Source organism: Morone saxatilis, unplaced genomic scaffold, assembly GCF_004916995.1.
Source record: "Morone saxatilis isolate NCDOM2014 unplaced genomic scaffold, NCSU_SB_2.0 Contig23, whole genome shotgun sequence".
NCBI classification, from domain to species: Eukaryota; Metazoa; Chordata; class Actinopteri; family Moronidae; genus Morone; species Morone saxatilis.
In genome coordinates, this window is record NW_023339796.1 from 10,967,548 (window position 1) to 10,984,113 (window position 16,566).

Here is a 16,566-nt window from a genome sequence, read left to right on the forward strand (position 1 = left end):
ATTTAAATAGTGGCAACATGTTTGAAAAATGTCCAAATATGGAATACTGCTCTAACCTTAACATCTAAGCTATGGCGATTTTACTGTTATTTGATGTTTTGAGTAACTTCAGATGCTTTGTACAATACATGAAATGTTTACCTGTACATAGATTTGGAAAAACAAGATTTCTTTTCTTTCTTATTTCTTGCACGTTTAAAGCATAACTCACACTTTCAATGGTCAATCACAACCTTTAAAAACTCCAACGTACTCCCATGTGGAAACAAGGATACAGTGTCAAAGACATGAACAGCTTTGCACAGTTCAGCAGTTTTGCCAAGAGGTCGCAAGTGGAAAGTGCTTCCATGGATGACAGCATGATGCTGGATCCACTTCTGTGAACCTAATTTTGGCCCTGCTTTGAAGGTCAAACTACATCTGAGTTCCGAGAGCCTTTGGGTGAAGCTAGCAGTACTGTCATCATATCTGTAAACATGAGCTATCCTTACCGACAAAATAGACACTATAGTTTTTTTTTGTTCAAGCCCAGCATAACTGCTGCCACTCACTTGTAAATATGGAGTCGTCATCTTCATCGTCGTCCTCGTCGTCATCCACGTCATCGTCCTCGTCCTTATACATGCTGGGCAGATCTTCATAGTCAGACTCGTCGGGCATGTTCTCCTTGTCATCCTCATAGTCAATGATCACAGACGGCACTTCCCTTCTGTCCAGGGGAACACACTGACCAACACCGTGCAATGCAGAGCTGGTGGAGTCAAAGGGATAGAATCTGGACATGAATGTAAAGGGTCATGCTTATGGCCAACACCATTTGGCCATGGTAAGACGATGAGCCTATCCATCCCCAACAACAGTGAAGGCAAAAATCCAATTTCCATGGGAAACCCTTATATTTCAAGCCTAGCTCTATATCATTGTACTATTACTGAAACAATAAACCTTCTCAAATTGATTTAAAACAATAAAGGGGCTTCTGGTACATAGTCTCATCATAGTTTAGTGGGATTTTAATCCAAGTAGAGGAGATGTGTAACTCCAGATGAATGAAACTGGAGAGCCTTAATACACACCAAGCACAATTCTGTGCAGTCCTACGCAATGCCATGCAATCCTCTGAACTACACAAGAGAGAAGAGTAACTGATTATACAACTTGTATAATTCAAAACAAGGTGACACAAATAAACTTTCCTTTCAGGAGCACATCATTTACATGCAATCGCTTACCGCTGACATGTTTGGATAAGATTGATTAAATCAGTCTAGTTGGAGCTTCTTATGATGAGCCACATTTACGTAACCATTTTCAAGCTTTCAGACTAATTGTGAGAGATGTCAGGACCATTACTTCCTTATCCCTGCCCAAATGGCTTTGGTGAAAAAGAGAGATCCTAATGTAAGAGGTTACATAATGTCCAATCCGCTACCCTGTCCCTTTTCTCCAAACATGAAGAAACGCAGCTCTTGTAAAGAGCAGCTGGTCATGTTATGTCAGGCCAACTGCTGGAGGGACGCCTACTCCATGAGCCTGTGCCCACACATACACACATTTACTTCAAAATTAGGCCATGCTGCCCTGTGAGGCAGTGTGCTGATTTAGACCTGTACACCAGTGCTACATGTCAGGAGGCGACCTCAATAACATATTTATATATCTGAGAGTAGCGAACAAGTCACCACAAAAATAAAACCTAATAAACAGGGCGCTCTAAGCTAATTTTAATGGTGTTTTTTCTTCTGTAATTACTCTGATTAGTGCCGTTTTGGCAAGAGCTTTAATAAACAAGAGATTAATTTTATTTGGGCCAATCAGTATTAAGTTATTACTTTCATTGGTGAAATGTTTTAAATGCCAGCATGAACGCACTGACACATTTCAATCCCCAAATCCAACCAAGATATTATGTGTAATGTACAGACAGAAAGAAAAATAGAGGCTTATCCATAATCCCTCCCTGCCATCACTGGAGGACAATCAGATTTAATGAACTGAGCACTGATGGCTACTAACCTTTCAAACCTCTGCATGGAGAGTGCCAGGGTTTTATTGAGCTCCTCGATGATGCGGCTGGGCGTGTGCAAGCTGCCATACTGAAGCTGGAGCGGGTGACCGTGGCTCTGGTGGAGACTGGATAGGCCGGCAAGCTGAGAGGGCAGCAGGGTGCCGTGATGGAGGGTCATGCCCTGGGGAGGGGCACACTTTTGGGAAAGAGCGCTGAGGGGATTGGGGGATGGAGAAGGGGATGAAGAGTCCAGCCCCCCTGGAGGCACACAAATCATCACTTTCTTGGGAGGCAGAGGTGGAGAGTGCTTTCCCCCGGGCATACAGGGCAACTTCATTGGCTGGCAAGAATCTAGAGAGAAAAGTGTAACAGGACAGAAAGAAGGATTACTGAACATGTCTGCTGGGTTAACTTGTGTTATATCGCATCCACTACACTTTGCTAATGCACACAGATAAACAGAGCTCATGGACGATGAAACATGGCTCAGACGTCAGCGCAGAGTGGCGGGAATTAGGCCAGGGTAATGCCACTTCCCTCTGACTGACAGATTGACAATGACAGAGAGCCCAGCTGACCTAACCACAGGGGAATTTAATGAGACTACTATAATCCTGAGCACATGTGTAGCAACGCAGGTAGGGTTTAAAGCAATAGCAGTCATGTCTCTTGTCAAAATAAGTACAAGGTATATACTGCGAGAATTCCACATATCTGACGGTCTGAGGTAGCGGGTACAACAATTAATGTATGTTGGTTTAGAAGAAGGGAAAAACCAAGTGCCCAAGCATAAACTAAGACCACTGACCTGTGCTATGGTTTGGGATCCTAGAGAAAGGCTTTGGAGGGAGAGCAGGAGGCTGTTTGTGGTACATCGGTGGCTTGGCGGGGGTATCCTGAAGGTCACCAGGGTAGGTGACAGATTTCTTGGTGGACATGATCATAGATGACTTGATAGAGGGCTCCTGAGTACAGACTCCGCCGTCCATCGAGGATCGGAACTCAACGGTCGCTGAACACAAAAAAGTGACAAGAGAAGTGAAAACCTGACAAGCAATCGAAAATGTGTTTTGCTGCACAACAAAGACACGCCTCATGAAGACTGTTCAAAGTTTAAAATGAACTCTGAGTTGAGTTTCTAGAGACAATGGGGGGGGGCTGCTCAACCACCCTGGAGCCTTTTATCAGCACAAACCAGACCAAGGAACGGTGTCTGCAACGCAGTTTGACAGAACTTTTGCTTTTTAATGCTTTTACAGCGCTGAGCCATTTGATGGTTTTTGTATGATCACATTTTAAGGCTGACAGCGCAATACACAATGCTGCTCACATATTCCGACAAACAATGCATTTATATTGGGAGCTCTCCCTTGTTCCCAAATTTCATCTTGACTGAACAGTCTTTTAAACAGAAAACCACAAGAATGCTTATCCCTGTATGATTTAGGAAACAAGGTTAGTGTCTAGACTTTTTAAACATTCAGAAAGTCTTCCAAGGGATTTTTGGGGGGATTTTTTTTTATCTCAATATATTTAAGTCAGAAGTTTTTCTCATAAGCAGCTCTCATACAGATAGACTTTCAAAGATCCTCATTTTGAAGCATCTCCATGAGGAAAGATCTGATTGCATCTTTAAATTCAGCCACAGAGAAGTTGGCCTCTGCACCATTTAATAATTCTAACCTAGACTAGTGGTAGAGTTTGGCTGGTGTGTGTCACGTTAAATCCAGGCACATAGAGTGCCAGTCGAAGACGGCATCCAGTTAAAGCCGATTACAATCCAGCAGCCAATCAGATGAAAGGTTCACACATTTTTTTTTTGCCAATATGAGATTTCTTTTGTTTTTAATACATTTCTATTACTTGTCCCCATGGGTCTATTTCTATTTTGAGCGTACCAGAGTAGAATACATTTTGTTGTACATCTATACATCAGAGGGATGTCAGTGCTGATAAAAATATTACAGCTTTCATAGATTTGGTAAATGTAAAAATAACTACTGCTGATCTATTGAGCTGTGCACACAAGCCTTTTTCTGATTATGGAAACTAGGTTGTCACTGGGAAAGAATTGAGCACACCAGGCCTCATTAATATGCATTCTAAGGAGTGGCACAGTTATTGTGCAGAAATAGGGGAGGTAGCTATTCAGTTTCTTTTGATTTACTGAGCTGGACAATGTCTGTCTGTCGTTGTTAAGGTGCACATGGTACTTTAAGCCAAGTACATGTGGCTTGTACTTGATTTGTGACTTTTTGTGAGACATTTGTGTTAGGTTTGATAGCAAAGAGAGTTATTATTTTTGAACACTGTCCAAAAGACTCAATTTCTAAAATAAAATATGAATAAAGCCCACATTTCTTCTCATTTGTTCACATCTTGGCAGGAGGCAATGGACTTTTTCAGCTTCAGCAACTTTGTTTTTGATGTCCTGAGGCATGGAGCACCCTGCTGTCAGACTCAAATATATTCTCTAGCTGTGGATATGGGGTGTCTGAGGCACATCAAATCAAGATCAAAGACTTCATAAAACCCTACAAAATTTCTATAATGAAAGATTATATCTCTAGACACCCCATGCCAAATCTTGAAGAGTGCACTTCAGAGACTACCGATTAATGAGGAGATGAATAACTCAAGACCCTCCAATTTAGTGTAGTCCACCCCCTTGCAGTTTTCTACTTAAAACCGAGACAGTTTCCGGCACGGTTAAATCAGACTTTGCTGCATAAAACCAGCTCACCTTTTTCAAAGATCTCTTTCAGCACTCCTCTCTTGATCAACTCATCTCTGCTCTGTCGCATTGACATCTTCCTCTCCAAAGCTGAGGGGGTAAAAGAGAATAATGTTAAAGTCATTTTCATGTTGGTGAGATCTTTCAATAACACAAAATAAAATTTAAAATAAGATGTCCTAAGGACCCCAGGCAAAATAGTTTGCCATCATAAGCGGTGGTTTTTCAGTACATTTTCACCAGTGATACTGACAAAAGGTAGAAGTCTCTGTGTGAAAGGCAAGGCATGGTTGTCAAAAAATCTCCATATTCTTTTTTTAAGACAGAATTAGAAAAAAGTTGTGACAGCTTTAATACAACCTTTTAGAGAGTTTTTTGTTGAAAACATGAGACCCGCCTGCTGAAACTTAGAAGATAAGGCATTAATATCTATTATTCCAACTGAAGATGTAAAGAATATCTTAAGCAGGTATTGAGCCATTTAAAAAAAAAAACTATTTGGTTTAAAACAGCTGGGCACTGTAGTTCTTAGCAAACTATTCAAACAGAAGTAAGTAGACAATTTTAATCGTTTGGTAGGCTACTTATTATTTATGGCAGCAGGATTGTTTATGTGAAATAAACACAAAACAAACTTCAGTGTTAATTGTAATGACTGAACATGTCACCCAGTGCAACAATATGGCTCATTAATGTGATTTTAATAGTTGTTGGACAACAATGGAGGTATATGGCAAGAAGATGTATCCGACTTTGGCTACTTGTTAGTAAGATCAAATCATTGTTGGTTTTTGTCGTTTTATGGGATTTGTCAATAAGAAAATAAGAATTGCCAAAAGATATCCTGTAAGTAAAAACATTTTTTACTGATTTACCTGAACATAACTGTATCTACAGTATATATCATTAGTGTTGTTGTACATGCATGACAAAAGATGTAAACTTTTAACAGATAAAAAAAAAATGCAATTTCAGTTGACCGAATAGCAGTATTAAAAGACTGGATTTTATTGTAAAGATAATCTGTGAAATAGTGACTTCTCTTCTAAACAACTAAAGCGAAAAAACTAAATCTTGATTAACAAAAGCGATAAAGGATGGAGGAGACACTAACCAACAACACTTCTCATAGTAATGCATTATGCAGAGGAAAGCATGTCCCATAGCTACGGCTTGCTTCTATTTTTAGCTTCAAAAGTTGAGGCACTTAACGTCTTCTATCAGTAAGCTGAACAAAAGCAGTAAAAAAAAAAATAATAATAATAATAACGTTAGCGTTTTCAAAATCCACCCCTGCATAGAAACCAATTAAGAATGTGAAATTAGGATCAGCAACAGCACTTGAGATCAGTGCACAGCATTTTTCCTGCATGCCTCTGTAGCCCTTGCTTAAGAGGGAGATCACAGATTGTGCCGTGTGTGCTTTACATATGACCCAGGAGTCCTGTCCCGCCTCTATCAGAGGGTGGTGTGTTCAATGCTAAATACAGCTTCAGTGTGTATTCACGAATATACCGACAGCTTGACCTCTCTTTCCCTTGCCCTTAGTCACAACACAGCAGATTAAAAACCAACTGCTGAGAGTCCAAAATTCAAAAACACAAATAAGAGTCATACAAAATGTCAGACCGGACAGGCCTCCAGGGCAGAAATTTGGATAATTTTGTGCTTCAGTGTTCAAAAATACCCCAGCAAAGCAAGTTATCATCAGACAGTATGCTCCACCATGAGCTCCTCCAGGATACCAGATGTTCAGTATCAATCCATACTTCAAAAGTTTGAGAAGAAGCCTGTTTAAGATCAGCTCCAAGCCAGGAATTAGTTAGGCAGCTAAACATTTTTTGGAAAAATACGTGACCAAAATGTGTGACACAAAGTATCATCTCCACTGGAGCCCTTCAAAGCAGTAAATTGAAGAATGTGAAATAAAAGGAATTTGTGCCAATTGTAGATGCTACTTGGGTTTGGGTGCTAAATCAGGCAGCTCCACTGTAAAAAAGTTAGTTTAGTATATCAAGGGGATAGTAAATAGACTTATCAAAAGAGTTGACCCAGAACAAACCTAGAGGAATTTTTCTGACAGAGTGAATGCAGCCAGTTCACAAAAATTGTTTCCCCAAAGCACTGCAGGCATCAAGAGGCAGTCAGACATCACACGTTTCCTTTCTTTGTACCTGTGCATTCTCAAACTTCATTAAAATTTACAACAGTTCAGAAACTGGAGAGGTTTCTATTAATAATGTCTCCAAGTTGAGCAGAACCCAGATTAATGACAAAAATAAACCTTTGAATAAAAGTCCTCTGAAAATTTCATCAAAAACTAGGGATTTCTTCACCTTGGCAGTCAATTTTCATAAAACTCTCCAAACAACACTCTTTAACTGAGAAGCACTGACTGCACTGCTATTGACTACAAATGTCAATTGAGAATGTGTTTATGTTTTTTAGGATGTACAACATAAAAACACAAAGAAGTGTTACAAAAAGGTTAATATTTTTAGTCTCTATAAAACCTCTTTTTATTAAATACAAATTATCCAATGACACTTCATTCTAGCACCAATAATCAACAACCTCAATTCGATTTGACATCCCTGGTGTGGGTTATTTGAAAATAAAATCAATTTATTTTATGAGACTTATTTGCCAGCATTTTGCTTGACAGACACAATGTTCATCAGAATGACAAATCTCTTTAAAATCATCAACTCTTTGCCAGACAGGGAAAACCCAGGGCTAAAAGGTTGATGCTAGGTCTGCCAGTGCTGTAATATGTTCAGGGATTATACTGCGGTTTCATCCAAAATGAAAAGTAATTACTCAAAGCTTTATGACATAACTGCTATGCCATGGGATGTGCGCGGTTACGTAATACCATTAACTGAAAAGCCTTTGCGAGGATATCTTCAGATTTGACAGATATTGTGCGCTCATAAAACAAAAGAAGAAGAAATTGAATTTAAGAGCCCAGGCATCCAGACAGGAGTTAAAACACTGGCTGGTCTTTCAAAAAAACAACAATTTGTTTCATATTTAATGAATACATTAATAGTGTGCAAGAAGTGGAATTTCATATAAATTTCATCATCGAGGTCCTGTAAGGGTTATGCACAAAAAAAATGCAGATAAAAAACTGCCACTCACACCAAATATTTAACTTTGGTACCGAGTATGATTGACAGGAACCAGAATGGCAAATCACCAGTTGCCAGTTTGAAATATTACTTGTGCGTATACGTATAATGTACAGCTGAGGTACACACATTGAAACACTGAACTACTTCTCCAAAACTACTTTTATAGGTCTATCAACGCCAAATAACAACACAATGCAATCTTTCATATCAGAGTATGAAAAGCAGAAACTGTCCTCTAAATCACCTTGAATATCAACTAAGTTCTATTTTGGACAGTCCACCATGGCCCAAGTTGTGTCCAACTCTGCAGCCACTCAGTCTGCATGAAGATGAGAAGATTAGACGCTCATCGGGGAGACTCAGCTGAGAGCATATTAAATGAAACTGGCATATCCGAGTATAGCCTGTATTGATCTGAGAACACTACACTTAGTTTTTAGAGAGAATATATTCCACTGCGAAGTGACCCAGATAGTCAGAACAAATCCTACCAACCCCGAGGCTCTGTAGCTCAAAGTGGAGGCTTTTACCGCGGCAATTCTCTCAGCCTGAGCCTCACAAAAACTGTATTAAAACTTTAATGGAGTCTTTTATCAATGAGAAGCTCGAGCTTTAAGGCTTATATGCGAGTAGCTTCGCTAAACAAGCTCTTGACACATACAGAAAGGTTCCTAATGTGACATTTGTTTTTCCTCTTCACACAGTATAGAATCAATGGAACCCTATGATATTCATTAAAGATTATGTTAATAAGAAACAGCAAGAATAGTGAATTAGACGCTTCTCATAAGGAAAGCTGCTAACTAATTGGGTTAGAAATGAGAATAAAGATAACATCAGACTACCACATGCATGATCTTTTGATGAACCTCTGCCAAGTGAGATCTCTTTGGGATACAAGCTCGCTGCGAGGATGTACTGAGCATGATAAGGCAGCATGATACGACATCCGACCATCAGGCCCTCCCAACCTCCTTCTTTCCTGAGGTGAAGAGTACAGTACCCCCAGAGCTGGCCATCATCTGCTTAATATCGCAGCACATTCATAATCCTCTACTGTGCTCGGTGTCCAATTATCTACGACAACATCTGCATACCCAGTGGCTGGTCTGCTCCCTGCTGACACAGGAAACATAATCAACAATAAGACTGCAGAGTAAAGAAGACACTATGCAGGGGCAGGAAAGTCCAAGATCATAGCAGTGCAGAAGGAATCCCAGGTGTTGCAATCAACTTTGTCTCTAATATGATAAATGTAAAAAAATAAAAAAAATAGGAAAAAAGCAACAGGTTGAAATATGACAAACAATGCCTTCAGGAGATTTCAAACAAAAGCTCAAGTATTTTATATTAAGTCTAGTATAGGGTCGTAACTGTGTGGCAGCAGTTTTATTATATCAGCTCAAATAAGGTCATACCATTCCAGGCTGTAAGGAAAGCAATAAACAGGCTGCCGTCTTATCGTTGACAAATTAAATAAGGCCAAATGCACAACAGTATGCGCAATGTTCCATTTTAAAAACACAAATCAATAGCGGGGCTACAGGTCAGCCAAAGTCGATGCTGTTTCCTAGATTAAGCAGGCTGAATTTGTTCCACTAAACTCAGCTTTCATCACAATAAAATGGTAGTTACAAGACGACTAAATGTATGTGAATAATTACACCGAGCTGTCCTTCTTTCTCTGATAAGGAGCAAGCAATTCATTCTTTCTCAAAGTGATTATTTTCACTTATCAGATTTGTTTCCCCATTTTTGCTCTGATCTAAGATACATCAGAAATTGTCACCAAACATAGTCGTCAAATACCGATGCTTTGGGTTATGGTAAAAGGGAAACAAAGTGGCTCGGACTCAACACAACAGGTGCTGTTAATGCTCCCAGGTCTATTTAAATGCAGATTATTGGCATTCATTTGGAATCATGATTCTGACCTGACAAAAACTCTCTCTTCATCCAGCTCAGATTTAGTCTTCACCATCTTCTGAGGGAAATCTGCAGATTTCTCTTTAGCTGCTAAACACATCACTATTCATCACTATTAGTGAGCCTTTTGTAGTCATTTGAGCCATTTTTACGCAAAATATTTTAGTGCAGCTTTAAATCTCAATTTTAGTGCAATGGTCCATGTGTTGACGGCTAATTCCTGAGCCACTTCCTGTCATTTAAATTTGCCACACCAGCTCATGCTACTGCCTGCTGCACGCGTGCAGGCCACATTCCTTTTATTTGGGACTTGAGGGTTCATGCTTCTCGCTGATCGATGTGACAGTGTGAGTGCAGTTGTAGTGGCGTCAATGTGGCGACAGAACCCCGCCTGAGCATTGGAGCTCCTTGCAGGATTGTGTACGCCACCAAAGCTTGAAACAATGCAGAAATTCCATTAAGAGACCACTCTAGTGAGATATACTGGTAGGTCATCATAATCCACCATCATGTTGCTATCAAAAAGGGTTGAATAGAACAATAGCAAAATGATTATTTGGAGACAGCAGCATTATGGATACAAAACAAGTGGATAACAAAGGCGATGGAGAGAGCTTTTTCACTCAAGTCCACTGTGCATTAACACTATTGTAACAGAAAAAACCCTTTTGTTGCTCAGCTCTTCATTATTGTCCTTCATCACAACAGGAGAGATGCTTTTATCAGAGAGCATACTGTACATGACTGTACCAATGAACAAAAAACATCTCCATCAAATATGCACTCTATTACAATACAGTAAAACATCAAGACATTAAGCATTTAACACTTTAATATAGATTTCATCAGCACCTTTTGCAACCTACTAAAAATACCACTTAGTCCAGAGAGACTGCTGAAAACCATGTTGGAGCAGAAATACAAACTGCAGCCAAACAGCACTCTGGGAACAGCAACTGTCAAAGGCTAGCTGACAGGTTACATCAACCTAAAAGTCAAATTTTCTTTTTTGCAATCGACGATGAAAAGTGATGAAAAGACATCACATAAGAGACTGATCGGCAGTAAGAGAGCAAAACATGATTAAATCAGACAGAGACTCATTCATCAAATTCACACCCAATATCAATGTTTTAATATTACTAAATTAGAACATCCTGTCCTGCTTAGACCAGATACAGGTCTCTGTGCAATTGCTCATCTTCTACAAAAGCAAGAATTCTGCCTCCAACCCGCAAGACGCAGTCTGACAAAGTGCCTCCCTCCTGTCCACCAGGCTGACAGCAGAATTCCGGATCTGTCAGCCAAGGAAAATAAATACAGCCACATCTGAAGGAAGCATGTCCTTCACTCGCCCCTGACAACACTGGGCTGCGAGATCAAAGGAACTCTAAAGCGACCTCAAAACATGAAACTCCAACGCTGCACTTTTGCTGAATCAATTTGCTGCATTTGCAATCACCCTGGAGACTTTTTTTTTGTCAAAAGGATATACACTGACTTTCTGTCAGACATGGTATATAATAACAGGAAACATGGTTGTTCCTAACACAATGCATGTCTTTTTTTGTGCATATATTAACATACTGTAGAATTAAGGGGGAAAAAAGAGTCATGTACCAGCAGAGGTCTGCTTGAACTTCTCACTCTTCTTCTTCCTCCATTTCCAGGGCTTGAGGAGGCGTCCCAGAGTGGCAAACTTGCTCCGACGACGGATGGGTGGAGTGTGGGTGCCCGAGATCAAAGACTCAGAACGCATGGCGGCCAGCCTCTCTACTTCCTCAGCTGTAAGGGAACAAAATAAATGTAAAAATTAAAATACAATAAAAAAATAAAAAAAACAGGGTCTTGCTTAGGTGAGGATGCAGAGGTGGTGATATTCTGGTAATCATGCAGGGAGAGCTAGCTGTGAATGCAGCAGACATGTTTGCTTACAAAGACCCAAGCAGCAGGAATCTTTGCCAAGTGGCCTCCTGAATTCTCTCGTAACTGGATGAGGTTGGGAGAGGATAAACAAACCTGCACATCAGATAGAATTACGCAGGATACGCTCCGAGTCTAAACAGTTTGAGGCTGCATCACACTGAGAGGTTGGCATTAGCTTGCCAAAACACACTAAAGAGACTGATAAGCACCTCATTAAGGGGAAATCTTTCCACTCCTCATCAATTATTCACAAGGCCCGGTTCTTTACACTTTTACGTACTATTGGACATCAAAAGCAAATGTTAAGCATTTTAATTTAACAAACCATTAAATGAAAAGGTGAGTACATGCTATGTTTGAATGTTATATTAAAAAAATAAAAAATAGACACCAGGGCACACACAAACTGTGCTCATGTGATGATGAAAATCTAAGGTTTTAGCTCCAGGGGTGTGATCATGAAGAGGTATTCAAACTGAAATCTCTGGCTCAAAACACGCTCAGCAGCTTGTGAACAGATCTAAAAACTGTGAACAATGCTGGCAGCAAATAAACTATGATGTGCCTTTACACATGGAACCGTTTCTCTACTCTGCCGTTTAATGTTCTTACTACAAAACTAACTGACATTAAAAGTAGTTCAAAAGCAGTAGAAATGAAATAACATGCTCCGACTCAAACAGCTGAATGAAAACATATGACTGGAGCAGTGGACCAGCAAGGTATTTACTAAAACTAATGTTCTCACCTAACTTATAAACAGCACTCACAGGTCAATACAAATGCTTTAGATTTCTGCTAATTGAAACACTAATTGAAAAAACAAGCAAAAAAAAAGCCTGTTCTCATGACTGGACCGACTACAGTCCGTATGTGTGAGGTGACCTCTAGCACAGCGTGTCGTGTCAGTTGTCAGTGTCACCACATTGCATCATATCATCACTCATGACATGCTGTCAGGGAATGTGCTGGTTGCTTGTTTTAAAATAATTAGACCACATTCATGTTTGCCAACTAGACATATTACTTTGCAGGCCAGTCGCCTCCCCAGGGCAATTGGACAGCAGGATGAATAATGTGACAGTAATGCAGTAAAAATCAGTGCCACAGACACTCACTTGAATGCTCTGGTGCCTCAGAGCCGACCATCTTAGCAATACTGACACCACACCACTCTATAAATAGGCTCTACAGTCAATGCTAATCGAATCCAGTAGAGATTCAAATTACTTCATTAGGAGGTCCAAAAGCTCGATAAAGACAGGAAGACAAAGAAGCAAATCTAAGCAGAGTAACATCCAACAGCCAAGTAGGACCCAGCTGTATTGAATGTACATAGACAGATTAAATTGACACAAATTCAGTTCAATAATAGTGCTTACAACTGAAACACTTCTTTATATACTACATATATTCTACATTCCTGAAATATATACTATATGGACCAAAAAAAGCACTCTTTTTTTGGTGCATCCTGTGAAGATGAACCCTCTGTTTATGCTCTACCCAAAAGGTGTGTGTGTTTGTATTCCTCAAATACTGTTTACTACCCGATATGTGTTTTTTTTTTTTCTTACAGGACCATTTCAAGGTAGAAACCCACAACAAGAAGGTCTTGATGATTTAATTAATTACAATCTTGCCTGGCAGAGAGAAGGGAGCTCAATCTGAAAAGTAAGAAGGAGAAATGTGTCTTCCAAGTCCCAACAATGTGGTGTTTTCAGGGCAGGTGATCATTTACATGACATCCGGCGCACAATAGCATTTAAATCCCATCTTCACCGTGTTGCATATATAACCTACATTCTCCACCACTGTAACACACCACACTGATGTGGCTGCTTTTAATTAAAAACACTTGTTTGCATACCAAGATGGCTGAGTGATGATGTAATGACACTAGAACTAGAAATGGCTTTGTGCAAACAGCCTGCACACTTCCATGCCATTTGAATGACATCTATAGGATGCATGGGCAAATTAAAGACCCAGGCTAAGCTTCCCACATAATAACACAAATTCATAAATATAAATATATATTTGTGACGCAAACCGACAAGCAGCAATCCAAGTCAGAGCCCAACCCTATAGGAGGAAGTTCTGATCCAGTCAGAGGCAGTTTCCACAACAGCAACAGTGAATCACTGTCGTGTAGTGTTTTAAAAGGAAAAAAAAAGGTATACGCTGACCCACTTAAAAATTAAGTGTAAAGAATACCACCACACAACCACAGACACACGAAGGAGACGCAGAGCACACTGAATGATGGAGCGCCTGGGTCTGGTTGTCCAGCGCGCTAAGGGAGCCCAGAGTTATGGCAAACGGCGGATACAGAGAGAGTATCCTGGATGGCGGTACCGCAGGGCTGCTATGGGGCGAAAGCACACGAGGCTGAGCCTACTCACCGTCCTGTGTGTCGTTCCCGCGACTGCAATTGCTGCAAATGTGCTTGATCTCTTTCCCGATGTGACAGTGGATCGTAAAGGGCATGTTGTTGTTGTGGTGGTGGTGCGGATGCTGGCCGTGCCCCTTCTTGTTGCTGAGGGACATGATTTTGACCAGGCTGAACGCCTTTTTCTTGGGTTTCTCCACCGCCACGGGCGTGTTTTCTCGGCACCCCGTGGTAAACCAAGTGCCGTGCATGATGGTGGGCGCCGGATCCACCGTCGGGTAATTGGCCGTCTTGAACATCGGGGACGCGAAAAACGAGAGCGGCGCTTTGGTGCGCGGCGTTAGGACGGTGTGGGTTGTTTTAAATTAAAGGGCCCATCAATTGAGTCCTACCTGTCCTACGGTAGCAGCTTGCATCGACCCCCCTAAAAACCAGCCGCTTCTTCTTTTTTTTTTTTTTTTGTGCTGTATCCCCCACACCTTTACCTGAGATCCCAGTATGTGCAGCTACTCGGTTGCGCAATGCAAAAAGTCCCCGCTGCCAGATCCAAGGGAGCTAATAATAAAATAGAGGGTGAGTAGTGAATGGCAGCGACTACCTCTCCCTCCCAGAGCTGTAGACTGCAGTCGGTTGTAGCTAATCCACGATTAGTGGAGCTGAGCAGTGAGGGCCTGTGATTGGCTGCACGGTGCGCTCCTCTAATAGGCCAGTGTGGACGGAGGAAAAGTTGCTCCTCTGATAATAGGATTCCAATCACAGGTTTTTTTTTTAGCAAGTTGCATTATATGATAGACCCTCTCTGTATTTATAAAAAAACATTGCAACAGCAACTAAAACATACCACTAATAAATAATAATCACCATAGGCTATTATTTAGTCGGAAGAGCTTTAATAATTAATCTAATCTTAAAACATCCCCTACAGACATGTATTCAGACATACACAAATAGTCTGCTTGGAACAATAATGTGTGTCTGATTTGTTTTCTCTGCAAATAAGTACAATTTCCTCATTACAATCCGTTAAAAAGTAATCCATACTTTCCTTACTACCTCATTTAACAATCCCAGCAATTCTATGAATATGGAAATTGGGTTCATCTCTATTCCCCCCCTGCTGGATACAAGATGTCTCCACATTTTATGTGCACTGGCAGCTTCAGGCTTCTAAAATACACTTATATAAGTTGCATAGTGGGCCAGGTTTCATTTCCAAACTATTTGTGATGTGAATCATGCTCATAAGATCGCCCCTGAAAAAACAGATGTTCAATGAACACAAAGAAACTCCACTTTCATGTTAAAACATCCTTCTAGTGTTAAACTCTGCACATATAAGAACATAAAACAAATGGAACAGAGATAAATAGAGCTAGACAACTTGGCAAATCCCCCCAAAAAGTGAAATGATTCAATGCAAATGATTTCCTTAGACAGATCATTGTAGTACTGGGTCTTGGCAACCCATAAAATGAAGGGGAGTGGACCTAAAATGGAGCCCTTTTTGAGTTGCTGCCAATAGTGGAGAATTCTGTGTGAAAGGGAGGAAATGATCCATGTATGTTAGCATGTTAGATACCAGCCAGGTGCTTAAGACACTTGATTAAAATGAGATGCATGCTGTGAAACAAAAGCCACACTGAGGTCTTGTGTGAATCTAGTAGTTTCCTCTTGTATCTGCTGTTAAGTGAATGCTCCCTGTGCTATTTAAAGCCCTTGGACAGGCATATAGAAAAGCTGATTGTAAGTTTATTTGAAAAACTGCTTTCTTTTCAAGTAAACAGCTGAGAGATCTATGGGGGGCCCTATAGTTTTGGATGCCCTCTTTAAGTAGCTTAGCATATAAACCTTCTACTGGACACGTAGACTATGACACTATATATGAATCATCTCCAGGAATGCACATTAAATCCCACACTTCACTTTTGTGTGAAATATGAAACAGAAGAAACAATGACCGTCTGGTAGCTCATATACACACACAGCTATGTGCATCAATGAATTCAACATTATCCACAAATCACATCAATGGGTGATACATTAAGGATGTGTCCACCAGGTTTATCCACCTTCTTAATGATGCAAAACTGATTACAAAGGCTAAAGTACTATGTTAGATTTAAAAAGTAGTGCAAGGAACAACTGTAGTGAATGCAAAAATGATGACATCCATCTAATTTGGGCATAATAACAGACAAGAACTCAGAGAATTAAAATCAAAGAAAAGAAACACAGCATAGGGACTGTAATCAGAAAAGCCCAGTGCTTCAAATCAGAGCTCAGCCTAAAGTAATAAGCATTAAATATTCTTTCTTTACATCACAAATTCCAAATAGCCACTCGCTTGATCCCTGAAGTTACTGAGCACATTTTGGGGTAATTGATAACATTAATGGCCAGTTAATGAGGCGTTAATCATGGAAAAGATAACAGACCCCACTGC

At 40.3% G+C, this 16,566-nt stretch overlaps 1 protein-coding gene across 2 annotated transcripts in view; it reads right to left on the reverse strand.

The window, feature by feature from the left end:
* The window catches only part of LOC118335210 (phosphatase and actin regulator 1-like), a 24,978-nt gene extending 10,249 nt beyond the window's left edge, over nt 1-14,729 (reverse strand). Inside the window, exons 1-6 of one of the 2 annotated variants that reach the window (XM_035671441.1) lie at nt 14,137-14,729; nt 11,426-11,590; nt 4,752-4,832; nt 2,817-3,020; nt 2,017-2,359; nt 552-751 (exon numbers count right to left, since the gene is read on the reverse strand). In XM_035671441.1, the coding sequence (XP_035527334.1) occupies nt 552-751; nt 2,017-2,359; nt 2,817-3,020; nt 4,752-4,832; nt 11,426-11,590; nt 14,137-14,422 (1,279 nt within the window). In that variant the 5' untranslated portion in view covers nt 14,423-14,729. Of the gene's footprint in view, nt 1-551; nt 776-2,016; nt 2,360-2,816; nt 3,021-4,751; nt 4,833-11,425; nt 11,591-14,136 lie in introns of both variants that reach the window. The other variant, XM_035671440.1, reaches the window with a different exon arrangement.
* Nucleotides 14,730-16,566: the final 1,837 nt, after the last annotated feature.